This window comes from Coregonus clupeaformis, chromosome 21 (genome assembly GCF_020615455.1).
Source record: "Coregonus clupeaformis isolate EN_2021a chromosome 21, ASM2061545v1, whole genome shotgun sequence".
Lineage (NCBI taxonomy): Eukaryota > Metazoa > Chordata > Actinopteri > Salmoniformes > Salmonidae > Coregonus > Coregonus clupeaformis.
The window spans coordinates 10,462,673-10,475,464 of NC_059212.1; the positions used below are offsets into that span (position 1 = coordinate 10,462,673).

Genomic DNA, 12,792 nt, shown 5'->3' on the forward strand with positions numbered 1-12,792 from the left:
TGAGGCTACATTGACATATTAGTCATTTAGCAGACACTCTTATCCCGAGCAACTTACAATAAGTGTGTCAACTAAGGCAAGCACATAATGCAATCATTGCTAGTAAAACCTGTTACATGAATTACATCTGTATTGTATTCCTGTCTGCCGGACCTGGGACACAAAGTTTCAAAAATAACTTCATACTCGCTAAGCTAGCATGCTTATCTTTACCCTACCATAAGGTTGTTGTTTATAGTAACTTCTTCACCTCTCCCATGAGAGAATAAGGATAACACTTTACATTAAGTTGTTCTTATAGTGACACTGTTATTACTACAGTTACAAAATTGTTGTTACATATCACTTTAGTAAATACTTAGCAATTACATAGAAATGGAGTTGAGCGTTTATTTCTTATTTTTATAATAAGGTGAACTTTTCCACATTTTCCCATACAACGTCCTTTAAATAAAGAGGGATAATTGAGTCTTAAGTATTGAATTAGAGCCGCCATCTGTACGGCATCCATCAGCTCTCGGTCTCAGCCGCTATAATTTAATTTGTCCAAACAAAATCCCATGTACTGTCCGGGAGTGTTGCGGGCCAAAGCCCATCACTCAGGATATGACATGCATTTCGACACCCCTGATTTGATAGGAGGATTTATGTGCTGAAGAACGGGGACGTTCGTTGTGGGAGGAAAATAGTCAGCAGTCAGAGACTGGTAATTAATGTGTGCTGGCAGGCGAGATGGCACCACAACGCCATATTCCTTTATCGGGTGACATTTACGGAGGGGCCGGTTGAGATGTGGGGTTAGCTGCGATACAGGAAGTGAAACAGATGAACAATAAGTTAGCACGTCTGAAACGAGCTGGGTTTGTAATCTCGCTGCCATAATTGGTGTTCACCAAACGAGGAGGCTTGTGATAGCCAGGTTCAATTGTCTCCCTTTATCACTGTTGCAATATATTGTATTTGATAGATGCATACACACATGAACACCCACAGACAGACACGTACACACAGACACATGTACTCACACATACACACACACCCACCCACACACACATACAGACACACACACACACACACACACAGCCTTTGATAGCCTGGCTGGCTGGCTGTCTCCTCCTGGCTGTCTCTATCTGTACATACGCCATGGGTATATATCAAATCAAATCAAATGTTATTTGCCACATGCACCGAATACAACAGGTTTAGACATTACAGTGAAATGCTTACTTACAAGCCCTTAACCAACAATGCCGTTTTTTAAAGATAAAATACATTTTTAAAAGTGTTAAGTAAGAAATAGATAAGTAAAAAATAAAAGCAAATAACTAAAGAGCAGCAGTAAAATAAAATAACAGTAGGGAGGCTATATACAGGGGGGTATCGGGACAGAGTCAATGTGTGGGGGCGCCGGCTAGTTGAGGTACAGTGGGGGAAAAAAGTATTTAGTCAGCCACCAATTGTGCAAGTTCTCCCACTTAAAAAGATGAGAGAGGCCTGTAATTTTCATCATAGGTACACGTCAACTATGACAGACAAAATGAGGGAAAAAAATCCAGAAAATCACATTGTAGGATTTTTTATGAATTTATTTGCAAATTATGGTGGAAAATAAGTATTTGGTCAATAACAAAAGTTTCCCAATACTTTGTTATATACCCTATGTTGGCAATGACACAGGTCAAACATTTTCTGTAAGTCTTCACAAGGTTTTCACACACTGTTGCTGGTATTTTGGCCCATTCCTCCATGCAGATCTCATCTAGAGCAGTGATGTTTTGGGGCTGTCGCTGGGCAACACGGACTTTCAACTCCCTCCAAAGATGTTCTATGGGGTTGAGATCTAGAGACTGGCTTGGCCACTCCAGGACATTGAAATGCTTCTTACGAAGCCACTCCTTCATTGCCCGGGCGGTGTGTTTGGGATCATTGTCATGCTGAAAGACCCAGCCACGTTTCATCTTCAATGCCCTTGCTGATGGAAGGAGGTTTTCACTCAAAATCTCACGATACATGGCCCCATTCATTCTTTCCTTTACACGGATCAGTCGTCCTGGTCCCTTTGCAGAAAAAACAGCCCCAAAGCATGATGTTTCCACCCCCATGCTTCACAGTAGGTATGGTGTTCTTTGGATGCAACTCAGCATTCTTTGTCCTCCAAACACGACGAGTTGAGTTTTTACCAAAAAGTTCTATTTTGGTTTCATCTGACCATATGACATTCTCCCAATCCTCTTCTGGATCATCCAAATGCACTCTAGCAAACTTCAGACGGGCCTGGACATGTACTGGCTTAAGCAGGGGGACACGTCTTTCACTGCAGGATTTGAGTCCCTGGCGGAGTAGTGTGTTACTGATGGTAGGCTTTGTTACTTTGGTCCAAGCTCTCTGCAGGTCATTCACTAGGTCCCCCGGTGTGGTTCTGGGATTTTTGCTCACAGTTCTTGTGATCATTTTGACCCCACGGGGTGAGATCTTGCGTGGAGCCCCAGATCGAGGGAGATTATCAGTGGTCTTGTATGTCTTCCATTTCCTAATAATTGCTCCCACAGTTGATTTCTTCAAACCAAGCTGGTTACCTATTGCAGATTCAGTCTTCCCAGCCTGGTGCAGGTCTACAATTTTGTTTCTGGTGTCCTTTGACAGCTCTTTGGTCTTGGCCATAGTGGAGTTTGGAGTGTGACTGTTTGAGGTTGTGGACAGGTGTCTTTTATACTGATAACAAGTTCAAACAGGTGCCATTAATACAGGTAACGAGAGGAGGACAGAGGAGCCTCTTAAAGAAGAAGTTACAGGTCTGTGAGAGCCAGAAATCTTGTTTGTTTGTAGGTGACCAAATACTTATTTTCCACCATAATTTGCAAATAAATTCATAAAAAATCCTACAATGTGATTTTCTGGAATTATTTTCCTCAATTTGTCTGTCATAGTTGACGTGTACCTATGATGAAAATTACAGGCCTCTCTCATCTTTTTAAGTGGGAGAACTTGCACAATTGGTGGCTGACTAAATACTTTTTTTCTCCACTGTAATTGAGGTAATGTACATGTGGGTAGAGTTAAAGTGACTATGCATAAATAATAAACAGAGTAGCAGCAGTGTAAAGGAGGGGGATGGGGTGGGGTAGCGGGGGGCAGTGCGAATAGTCCGGGTAGCCATGATTAGCTGATCAGGAGTCTTATGGCTTGGGGGTAGAAGCTGTTAAGAAGCCTTTTGGACCAAGACTTGACGCTCCGGTACCGCTTGCCGTGCGGTAGCAGAGAGAACAGTCTATGACTAGGGTGGCTTGAGTCTTTAACAATTTTTAGGGCCTTCCTCTGACACCGCCTTGTATAGAGGTCCTGGATGGCAGGAAGCTAGGCCCCAGTGATGTACTGGGCCGTACGCACTACCCTCTGTAGTGCCTTGCGGTCGGAGGCCGAACAGTTACCATCCCAGGCGGTGATGCAACCAGTCAGGATGCTCTCGATGGTGCAGCTGTAGAACGTTTTGAGGATCTGAGGACCCATGCCAAATCTTTTCAGTCTCCTGAGGGGGAATAGGCTTTGTCAAGCCCTCTTCACGACTGTCTTGGTGTGTTTAGACCATGATAGTTTGTTGGTGATGTGGACACCAAGGAACTTGAAGCTCTCAACCTGTTCCACTACAGCCCGTCGATGAGAATGGGGGCGTGCTCAGTCTTCTTTTTTTCCCTGTAGTCAACAATCATCTCCTTTGTCTTGATCACATTGAGGGAGAGGTTGTTATCCTGGCACCACACGGCCAGGTCTCTGACCTCCTCCCTATAGGCTGTCTCATCGTTGTCGGTGATCAGGCCTATCACTGTTGTGTCATCGGCAAACTTAATGATGGTGTTGGAGTCGTGCCTGGCCATGCAGTCATGAGTGAACAGGGAGTACAGGAGGGGACTGAGCACGCACCCCTGAGGGGCCCCCGTGTTGAGGATCAGTGTGGCATATGTGTTGTTACCTACCCTTACCACCTGGGGGCGGCCCGTCAGGAAGTCCAGGATCCAGTTGCAGAGGAAGGTGTTTAGTCCCAGGGTCCTTAGCTTAGTGATGAGCTTTGAGGGCACTATGGTGTTGAACGCTGAGCTGTAGTCAATGAATAGCATTTTCACGTATGTGTTCCTCTTGTCCAGGTGGGAAAGGGCAGTGTGGAGTACAATAGAGATGGCATCATCTGTGGATCTGTTGGGGCGGTATGCAAATTGGAGTGGGTCTAGGGTTTCTGGGATAATGGTGTTGATGTGAGCCATGACCAGCCTTTCAAAGCACTTCATGGCTACAGACGTGAGTGCTACGGTTCGGTAGTAATTTAGGCAGGTTATCATAGTGTCCTTGGGCACAGGGACTATGGTGGTCTGCTTGAAACATGTTGGTATTACAGACTCAGTCAGGGACATGTTGAAAATGTCAGTGAAGACACTTGCCAGTTGGTCAGCGCATGCTCAGAGTACATATCCTGGTAATCCGTCTGGCCCTGCGGCCTTGTGAATGTTGACCTGCTTAAAAGTCTTACTCACATCGGCTACAGAGAGCATGATCACATAGTAATCCGGAACAGCTGATGCTCTCATGCATGCTTCAGTGTTGCTTGCCTCGAAGTGAGCATAGAAGTGATTTAGCTCATCTGGTAGGCTTGTGTCACTGGGCAGCTCGCGGCTGTGCTCCCCTTCGTAGTCTGTAATAGTTTTCAAGCCCTGCCACATCCAACGAGCGTCAGAGCCGGTGTAGTACGATTCAATCTTAGTCCTGTATTGACTATTTGCCTGTTTGATGGTGCTTCGGAGGGCATAGCGGGATTTCTTAGAAGCGTCCGGGTTAGAGTCACGCTCCTTGAAAGCGGCAGCTCTACCCTTTAGCTCAATGCGGATGTTGCCTGTAATCCATGGCTTCTGGTTGGGGTATGTACATACGGTCACTGTGGGGACGACGTCATCGATGCACTTATTGATGAAGCCAGTGACTGATGTGGTGTACTCCTCAATGCCATCGGAAGAATCCCGGAACATATTCCAGTCTGTGCTAACAAAACAGTCCTGTAGTTTAGCATCTGCGTCATCTGACCACTTGTTTTATTGACCGAGTCGCTGGTGCTTCCTGCTTTAGTTTTTGCTTATAAGCAGGAATCAGGAGGGTAGAGTTATGGTCAGATTTTCCAAATGGAGGGCGAGGGAGAGCTTTGTACGCGTCTTTTTGTGTGGAGTAAAGGTGGTCTAAAGTTTTTTCCCTCTGGTTGCACATTTGCTGGTAGAAATGAGGTAGAACGGATTTAATTTTCCCTGCATTAAAGTCCCCGGCCACTAGGAGCGCTGCCTCTGGATGAGCATTTTCCTGTTTACTTATGACCTTATACAGCTCATTGGGTGCAATCTTAGTGCCAGCATCGGTTTGTGGCAGTAAAAAGACAGCTACAAAAAATATAGATGAAAACTCTCTTGGTAAATAGTGTGGTCTACAGCTTATCATGAGATACTCTACCTCCGGCGATCAAAACCTTGACACTTCCTTAGTATTAGATTTTATGCACCAGCTGTTGTTTACAAATATACACAGACCGCCACCCCTTGTCTTACCGGAGTCAGCCGTTCTATCCTGCCGATGTAGCGTATATTCCGCCAGCTGTATGTTATCCATGTCGTCGTTCAGCCACATCTCTGTGAAACATAAGATATTACAGTTTTTAATGTCCCGTTGGTAGGATAACCTTAATCTTAGGTCGTCCAATTTGTTTTCAAATGATTGAACATTGGCTAATAGGATTGATGGATGAGGCAGTTTACTCGCTCGCCATCAGATCCTTACAAGGCACCCCGACCTACGTCCACGATATCTCCGTCTCTTTCTCACACAAATGACTGGGATTTGGGCCTTGTCGGGTGTCTGTAGGATATCCTTCGCGTCCGACTCGTTGAAGAAAACATCTTCATCCAATATGGAGGTGAGTAATCACTGTCCTGATATCCAGAAGCTCTTTTTGGTCATAAGAGACAGTGGCAGAAACATTATGTACAGAATAAATTACAAATAACGTGAAAAAACACACATAATAGTACAATTGGTTATAGGACTGTAAAACGGCAGCCATCTTCTCCTGCGCCATGTCTAGACACTATAGGAGTTGATGAGTCACCACTCAGAGGTGGCCATCTTTGGAACATTTGAGGGCACTAGGTGTTTACAGCAGGGTTGGGGTCAATTCAGATTTCCATTCTGTCAATTCAGGAAATGAATTGAAATGTTCCAATTCAGTCAAAAAGTCATTATGTTAATTCAGTGTGTTGAAATAATGTGGGAACATTAGTTGGCTCAACCATTTTTTTGTCTGATGTGATGTTTCTCCTTGCACAGTGGCGGGTTTGTGTCTAGATTTACATTCACACAATTGTTCTATATTCAGAAATTAATTGTTTGTTGTTTACATACCCTGTGGCAGATATAATACAACGGTAACACTTTACTCTACACCCAGTGACAAAACACGTTATGACACGGTCATAACCATGCCATAATATGTCATAACAGCTGAGAAAACTTGTCATAACCTGTCATAGTATGGTCATAACACTGTCATGACCCATATATTTACAGCTGTTGTGACATATATAGCATTTTTTTTATGGATGGTTATGACACCTATATAAGAGTGTCAAAACCCATATTTATTAAAATATTTTTTTTCCCAGCCAAGAATCCTTATATTTGAACGTTTGTTTCTTAAATCCTTTGTTGTTGTAATGAAATCTTTAGTCATGTTTTTTTTTATAATATTTTTAATAACTTGTAGAAAATACACTTTATGACACTGTCAAGAAGCATTATGACCATTATAATCATATATGCCCTTATAACAGTCATCAGTCAAAAAGAGGGTGTCTTGTCCTGCTCCTGAAATCTGCCCCTGCATTCATCCCAGTCATCAGCAACAGAGCATTGGGGTAGATGCATGTCTGACATCAGGTAGAAAAGATATTGTCTTCAGATGTGACATTGTGATATCTAGCGCTTGTCTGTCCTGTGGAATGATAGGAGATGCCCACTAGCCTTGGAAGAATGACAGACATGAGCCACAAGGGTCATACTACGTGTGGACTTTGTGTGCTCAGCTCTTTTCTGACATTGGTAAAAGCAACATCCTGAGGACCTGAGCATCCTAAAGGGATAGATCCTGAACTGAGAGACATTTGTAACTAGGAAATCTTAGCCACTTTTCCATACAGATGTATTTTAATTTGATCACCCTTTTGTTGCTAGATAATTTCTCTGTGCCGCAGGAAATGCAGATGAGCTTCGTGATATAGGTAAATTCACTGAACACACACACTAACACACGGTTGGGTAGTTGACGTGACGGCCCTTTTTTTCAATTCTCTATATTGTCAAACACAAACCTTTGTTTCTTGTGATCTGAAAAGTCATAGTCAATCGATCAATAATATAATAATACTCTTAGTAAAAATTGTCATCTTTAATTTACAATCTGTAGAGACTATGAGAATAGAAAGGTTCAGAACTTTTACGAAACATTACAGAACAGTTGAAAAATATATGGCAATTAGAAATGGACTAAACGTTCAAATCCTGTTGCTGCAGGATTATTTAGCTGCGCCAATACAGGTCAAATTAAGATTGTCTGGAGAGCATTTTTAGTTTCCAAATATATTAGTATTTGTATTCCAAATGTATTGGAAACAGGTTATTAAGTAATTTCAGTACAGTGAGGGAAAAAAGTATTTGATCCCCTGCTGATTTTGTACGTTTGCCCACTGACAAAGACATGATCAGTCTATAATTTTAATGGTAGGTTTATTTGAACAGTGAGAGACAGAATAACAACAAAAAAATCCAGAAAAACGCATGTCAAAAATGTTATAAATTGATTTGCATTTTAATGAGGGAAATAAGTATTTGACCCCCTCTCAATCAGAAAGATTTCTGGCTCCCAGGTGTCTTTTATACAGGTAACGAGCTGAGATTAGGAGCACATTCTTAAAGGGAGTGCTCTTAATCTCAGCTTGTTACCTGTATAAAAGACATCTGTCCACAGAAGCAATCAATCAATCAGATTCCAAACTCTCCACCATGGCCAAGACCAAAGTGCTCTCCAAGGATGTCAGGGACAAGATTGTAGACCTACACAAGGCTGGAATGGGCTACAAGACCATCGCCAAGCAGCTTGGTGAGAAGGTGACAACAGTTGGTGCGATAATTCGCAAATGGAAGAAACACAAAATAACTGTCAATCTCCCTCGGCCTGGGGCTCCATGCAAGATCTCACCTCGTGGAGTTGCAATGATCATGAGAACAGTGAGGAATCAGCCCAGAACTACACGGGAGGATCTTGTCAATGATCTCAAGGCAGCTGGGACCATATTCACCAAGAAAACAATTGGTAACACACTACGCCGTGAAGGACTGAAATCCTGCAGCGCCCGCAAGGTCCCCCTGCTCAAGAAAGCACATATACAGGGCCGTCTGAAGTTTGCCAATGAACATCTGAATGATTCAGAGGAGAACTGGGTGAAAGTGTTGTGGTCAGATGAGACCAAAATCGAGCTCTTTGGCATCAACTCAACGTGTTTGGAGGAGGAGGAATGCTGCCTATGACCCCAAGAACACCATCCCCACTGTCAAACATGGAGGTGGAAACATTTGGGGGTGTTTTTCTGCTAAGGGGACAGGACAACTTCACCGCATCAAAGGGACGATGGATGGGGCCATGTACCGTCAAATCTTGGGTGAGAACCTCCTTCCCTCAGCCAGGGCATTGAAAATGGGTCATGGATGGGTATTCCAGCATGACAATGACCCAAAACACACGGCCAAGGCAACAAAGGAGTGGCTCAAGAAGGAGCACATTAAGGTCCTGGAGTGGCCTAGCCAGTCTCCAGACCTTAATCCCATAGAAAATCCGTGGAGGGAGCTGAAGGTTCGAGTTGCCAAACGTCAGCCTCGAAACCTTAATGACTTGGAGAAGATCTGCAAAGAGGAGTGGGAGAAAATCCCTCCTGAGATGTGTGCAAACCTGGTGGCCAACTACAAGAAACGTCTGACCTCTGTGTTTGCCAACCAAGTACTAAGTCATGTTTTGTAGAGGGGTCAAATACTTATTTCCCTTATTAAAATGCAAATCAATTTATAACATTTATTACATCAATTTTTCTGGATTTTTTTGTTGTTATTCTGTCTCTCACTGTTCAAATAAACCTACCATTAAAATTATAGACTGATCATGTCTTTGTCAGTGGGCAAACGTACAAAATCAGCAGGGGATCAAATACTTTTTTCCCTCACTGTACATTCCCAGTTTTAGTTTACACTACTATAGCCCTTGCAAACATGCCGTATTTTCGGAAAACTGAAGGTATCTATCTACCTGTTAGGGACAATGGCTGCTAGTTATTTTAGCTTTGACGGAACTGATCCCCTCACCTATCCAACTCTAACATCCCTTGAGCAACTTTGAACAAATAACAGAATGGCTGGAAACTAAAGCAAACTAAAGCAGAAACAGTTATACTGTTAAATTCAGCCACAGCCAGACATTAGAGTTTGGCTGAAAACGTGGCACTACAATACCAGGGAAGTTATTTCATTCCTCACCGGGATAGTGTAATTTAAGCAGCTGCGGGCAGTCACTTAGAAAATAGCATTGAGCTGTGCCATGGAGACCGTCTTGTTATTGGGGCTGCAAGCCTTTGCCCGTAGAGAGGAGGGCGGATATGGAATGGACTTCTGTGTTTTTCTCCTTGGTTCAGTACTGTATATACACAAATGACTGAGCAGAACACAGAACAAAACACAACCATGCCCCCCAAACACACACACACACATAAACATTTGTTTTACTATCAAAATCTTAACCCCTAACTCTAACTCCTAACCATAAACCTAAACCCTAACCCTAATTCTAACCCTAACCCTCATTGTAACCCTAACCCCTAAGCCTATAATATCCTTTTTCCTTGTGGATACCGGCGAAATGTCCCCATTTGTCCGAATATAGCTTGTTTTACTATCCTTTTGAGGACTTCTGGTCCCCACAAGGATAGTAAAACCACACACACACACACACATACATACACACAAACTCTCTTTTCATTCTCCTGAGTCTAGAGAGGGCTAGACTGAGGACCTGAAAAGTATGATGGTTTCAATATTAGGGGAGAAAAAGCGAAGAGCCTGGTTTGTGACCCAGGTGCCTCAAGAGACCGAAATTAAATAAAGCTTCTCAGCCAGAGAAAAAGTTGTTCTCTGTATGAAACACAGGGAGAGAAAGAGAGGGGGTGGATGGGTAGAGACGGAAAGAAAGACGGGGTAAAGGTGAGTAGAGAGGGAGAAGGGCAACATAGATTTCCTGTTTGAAATGATATGGAGCATTTTTTTCAATCTCCAGACACCAGTGGAGGCTGCTGAGGGGAGGACGACTCATAATAATGGCTAAAATTGAGTTTAATGGCTGGAATGGAGTGAATGGAATTATTTCAAACACATGAAAACCAAAAAAAAAGATATGTTTGATACCATTCCATTTACTCCATATGAGATGTCCTCCCCTCACCAGCCTCCACTGCCAGACACATATTACAGTCATGAAAGGATTGTATTAGAATTATTTTCCATTGAGATACGCAAACAAGCCCAAAGATACCCATAGGCCTATGTTTTAGTTTTTACGTAAAGCAATTCTATTAATAGCATTGATTATAAATCTCCTTAATTCCAAATGTGATATAGGTAAACACTGTGGCACATTGTGTTTCTTCACATATGGAGTCAGATTTGGAATAGACTTGTTGGCCAATATTAGCATTTTAACTTGAGATTCAGTGGCTGTATTTGAATGAAATCCATGGTAATAATTAGCTAAGTTTGTACACAGGCAAAATATTGAACTACACAAATCCATGTTGGTACACCACCTCAATAAATAAGAAGTTACAGAAACATTTACTTGAAAACAGATATCCGAAAACTAGGGCACCTGAGAAATGTAAAGCATGTTGTACACTGATGTATTGTGTTTAACAAGATATCCTCGACCAGGGAGAGCAGTTGGTATTCATGTATTCCTGAATTGTGCTGATTCTGCAAAGACTGAGGTATGTGAAGAAGAGTAGAACAACTCGACTTAATCTTAACACACAATTCCCAGCTGTCTTGTTTTCCGTTTTCCTAAACCAGATCAAATCATTTCAACAGTATCTAGGGATTATTCAGAAAGTATTCACACCCCTTGACTTTTTCCATATTTTGTTGTTTTACCGCCTGAATTTCAAATGGGTTAAATTGAGATTTTGTGTCACTGGCCTACACATAATACCCATGATGTCAAAGTGGAATTATGTTACTAATTAATACAAAATTAAAAGCTGACATGTCTTCAGTCAATAAGTATTCAACCCCTTTGTTATGGCAAACCTAAATACGTTCAGGAGTAAACATTTAGGTTGCATGGACTCAATCTGTGTGAAATAATAGTGTTTAACATGACTACCTCATCTCTGTACCAAACATACAATTATTTGTAATGTCCCTCACTCAAGCAGAGAATAATAATATTCCGATATTCCTGTTTGCAATAAGGTACTAAAGTAAAACTGCAAAAAATGTGGCAAAGAAATTAACTTTATGTCCTGAATACAAAGCGTTATGTTTGGGGCAAATCCAACTCAACACATCACTGACTACCATCCTTCATATTTTCAAGCATGGTGGTGGCTGCATCATGTTATGGGTATGCTTGTCATCGGCAAGGACTAGGAAGTTATTATGATGAAAATAAACGGAATAGAGCTAAGCACAGGCAAAATCCTAGAGGAAAACCTGGTTCAGTCTGCTTTCCAACAGACACTGGAAAGCAGGAATTCATAATTTGATATATGAGTAACTCAACATTGACACTGGTTCCATTTTGAGGTGTTATTAACACAAAGACATTTCAAATGTAATCTTTGATATTGTCTCAATAACTATCTGAATCCCACAACCTCAAAATGTGTTTGTTTAGTTGTCTGACGGGGGCTATTGAGAGCAGAGCAGTTGACCAATTTCCATTGTGACAAATGGACAATAAAGCTGTTTTGTTTTGTATTATAACCTCCTCTCTATCCCCTGTAGCTGCACTCGGACGTGGACAAGGGTGAAGGGCAGGTGAAGTACGTGCTCAATGGCCAGGGAGCTACCTCCATCTTCACCATTGACGAGAACACTGGTGATATCCATGCCACCAAGCGTCTGGATCGCGAGGAGCAGGCTTACTACACACTCCGGGCTCAGGCCAGGAATCGCGAAAACAACCTGCCCGTGGAGCCCGAGTCAGAGTTTGTCATCAAGGTCCAGGATATTAACGACAATGAGCCCAAGTTCCTGGACGGGCCCTACTCAGCCAGGGTCCCCGAGATGTCCCCAGTGGGTGAGTAACATGAAGTGACATCAACCCAGCTAACAAAACTGAGCAAAAACAGATTCTAGTTGGAATTATCTCATTTCAACCTGTTTTTCCCGCTGGGAAATCGAGTGTTGCAAAAAAAATTCATAGTGGGTGACAAGCAATAGGCATACACTGTGTAGCATGGATGACGTTTTGTTTAACTTTCTTACTACACTGAACAAAAATATAAACACAACATGTAAAGCGTTGGTCCCATGTTTCATGAGCTGAAATATAAGATCCCAGAAATGGTCCACATGCATAAAAAGCTTATTTGTCTTAAATATTGTGCACAAATTAGCTTACATCCATGTTAGTGAGCATTTCTCCTTTACCAAGATAATCCATCCACCTGACAG

The 12,792-nt window shown here is 42.4% G+C and overlaps 1 protein-coding gene across 1 annotated transcript in view; it reads left to right on the forward strand.

Moving 5' to 3' along the window:
- cdh7a (cadherin 7a) overlaps nucleotides 1-12,792 on the forward strand; it is a 149,628-nt gene that overhangs the window by 16,630 nt on the left and 120,206 nt on the right. The window contains exon 2 of the mRNA XM_041841523.2: nucleotides 12,121-12,415. Within this exon, the coding sequence (XP_041697457.2) occupies nucleotides 12,121-12,415 (295 nt within the window). The remainder of the gene's footprint in view (nucleotides 1-12,120; nucleotides 12,416-12,792) is intronic.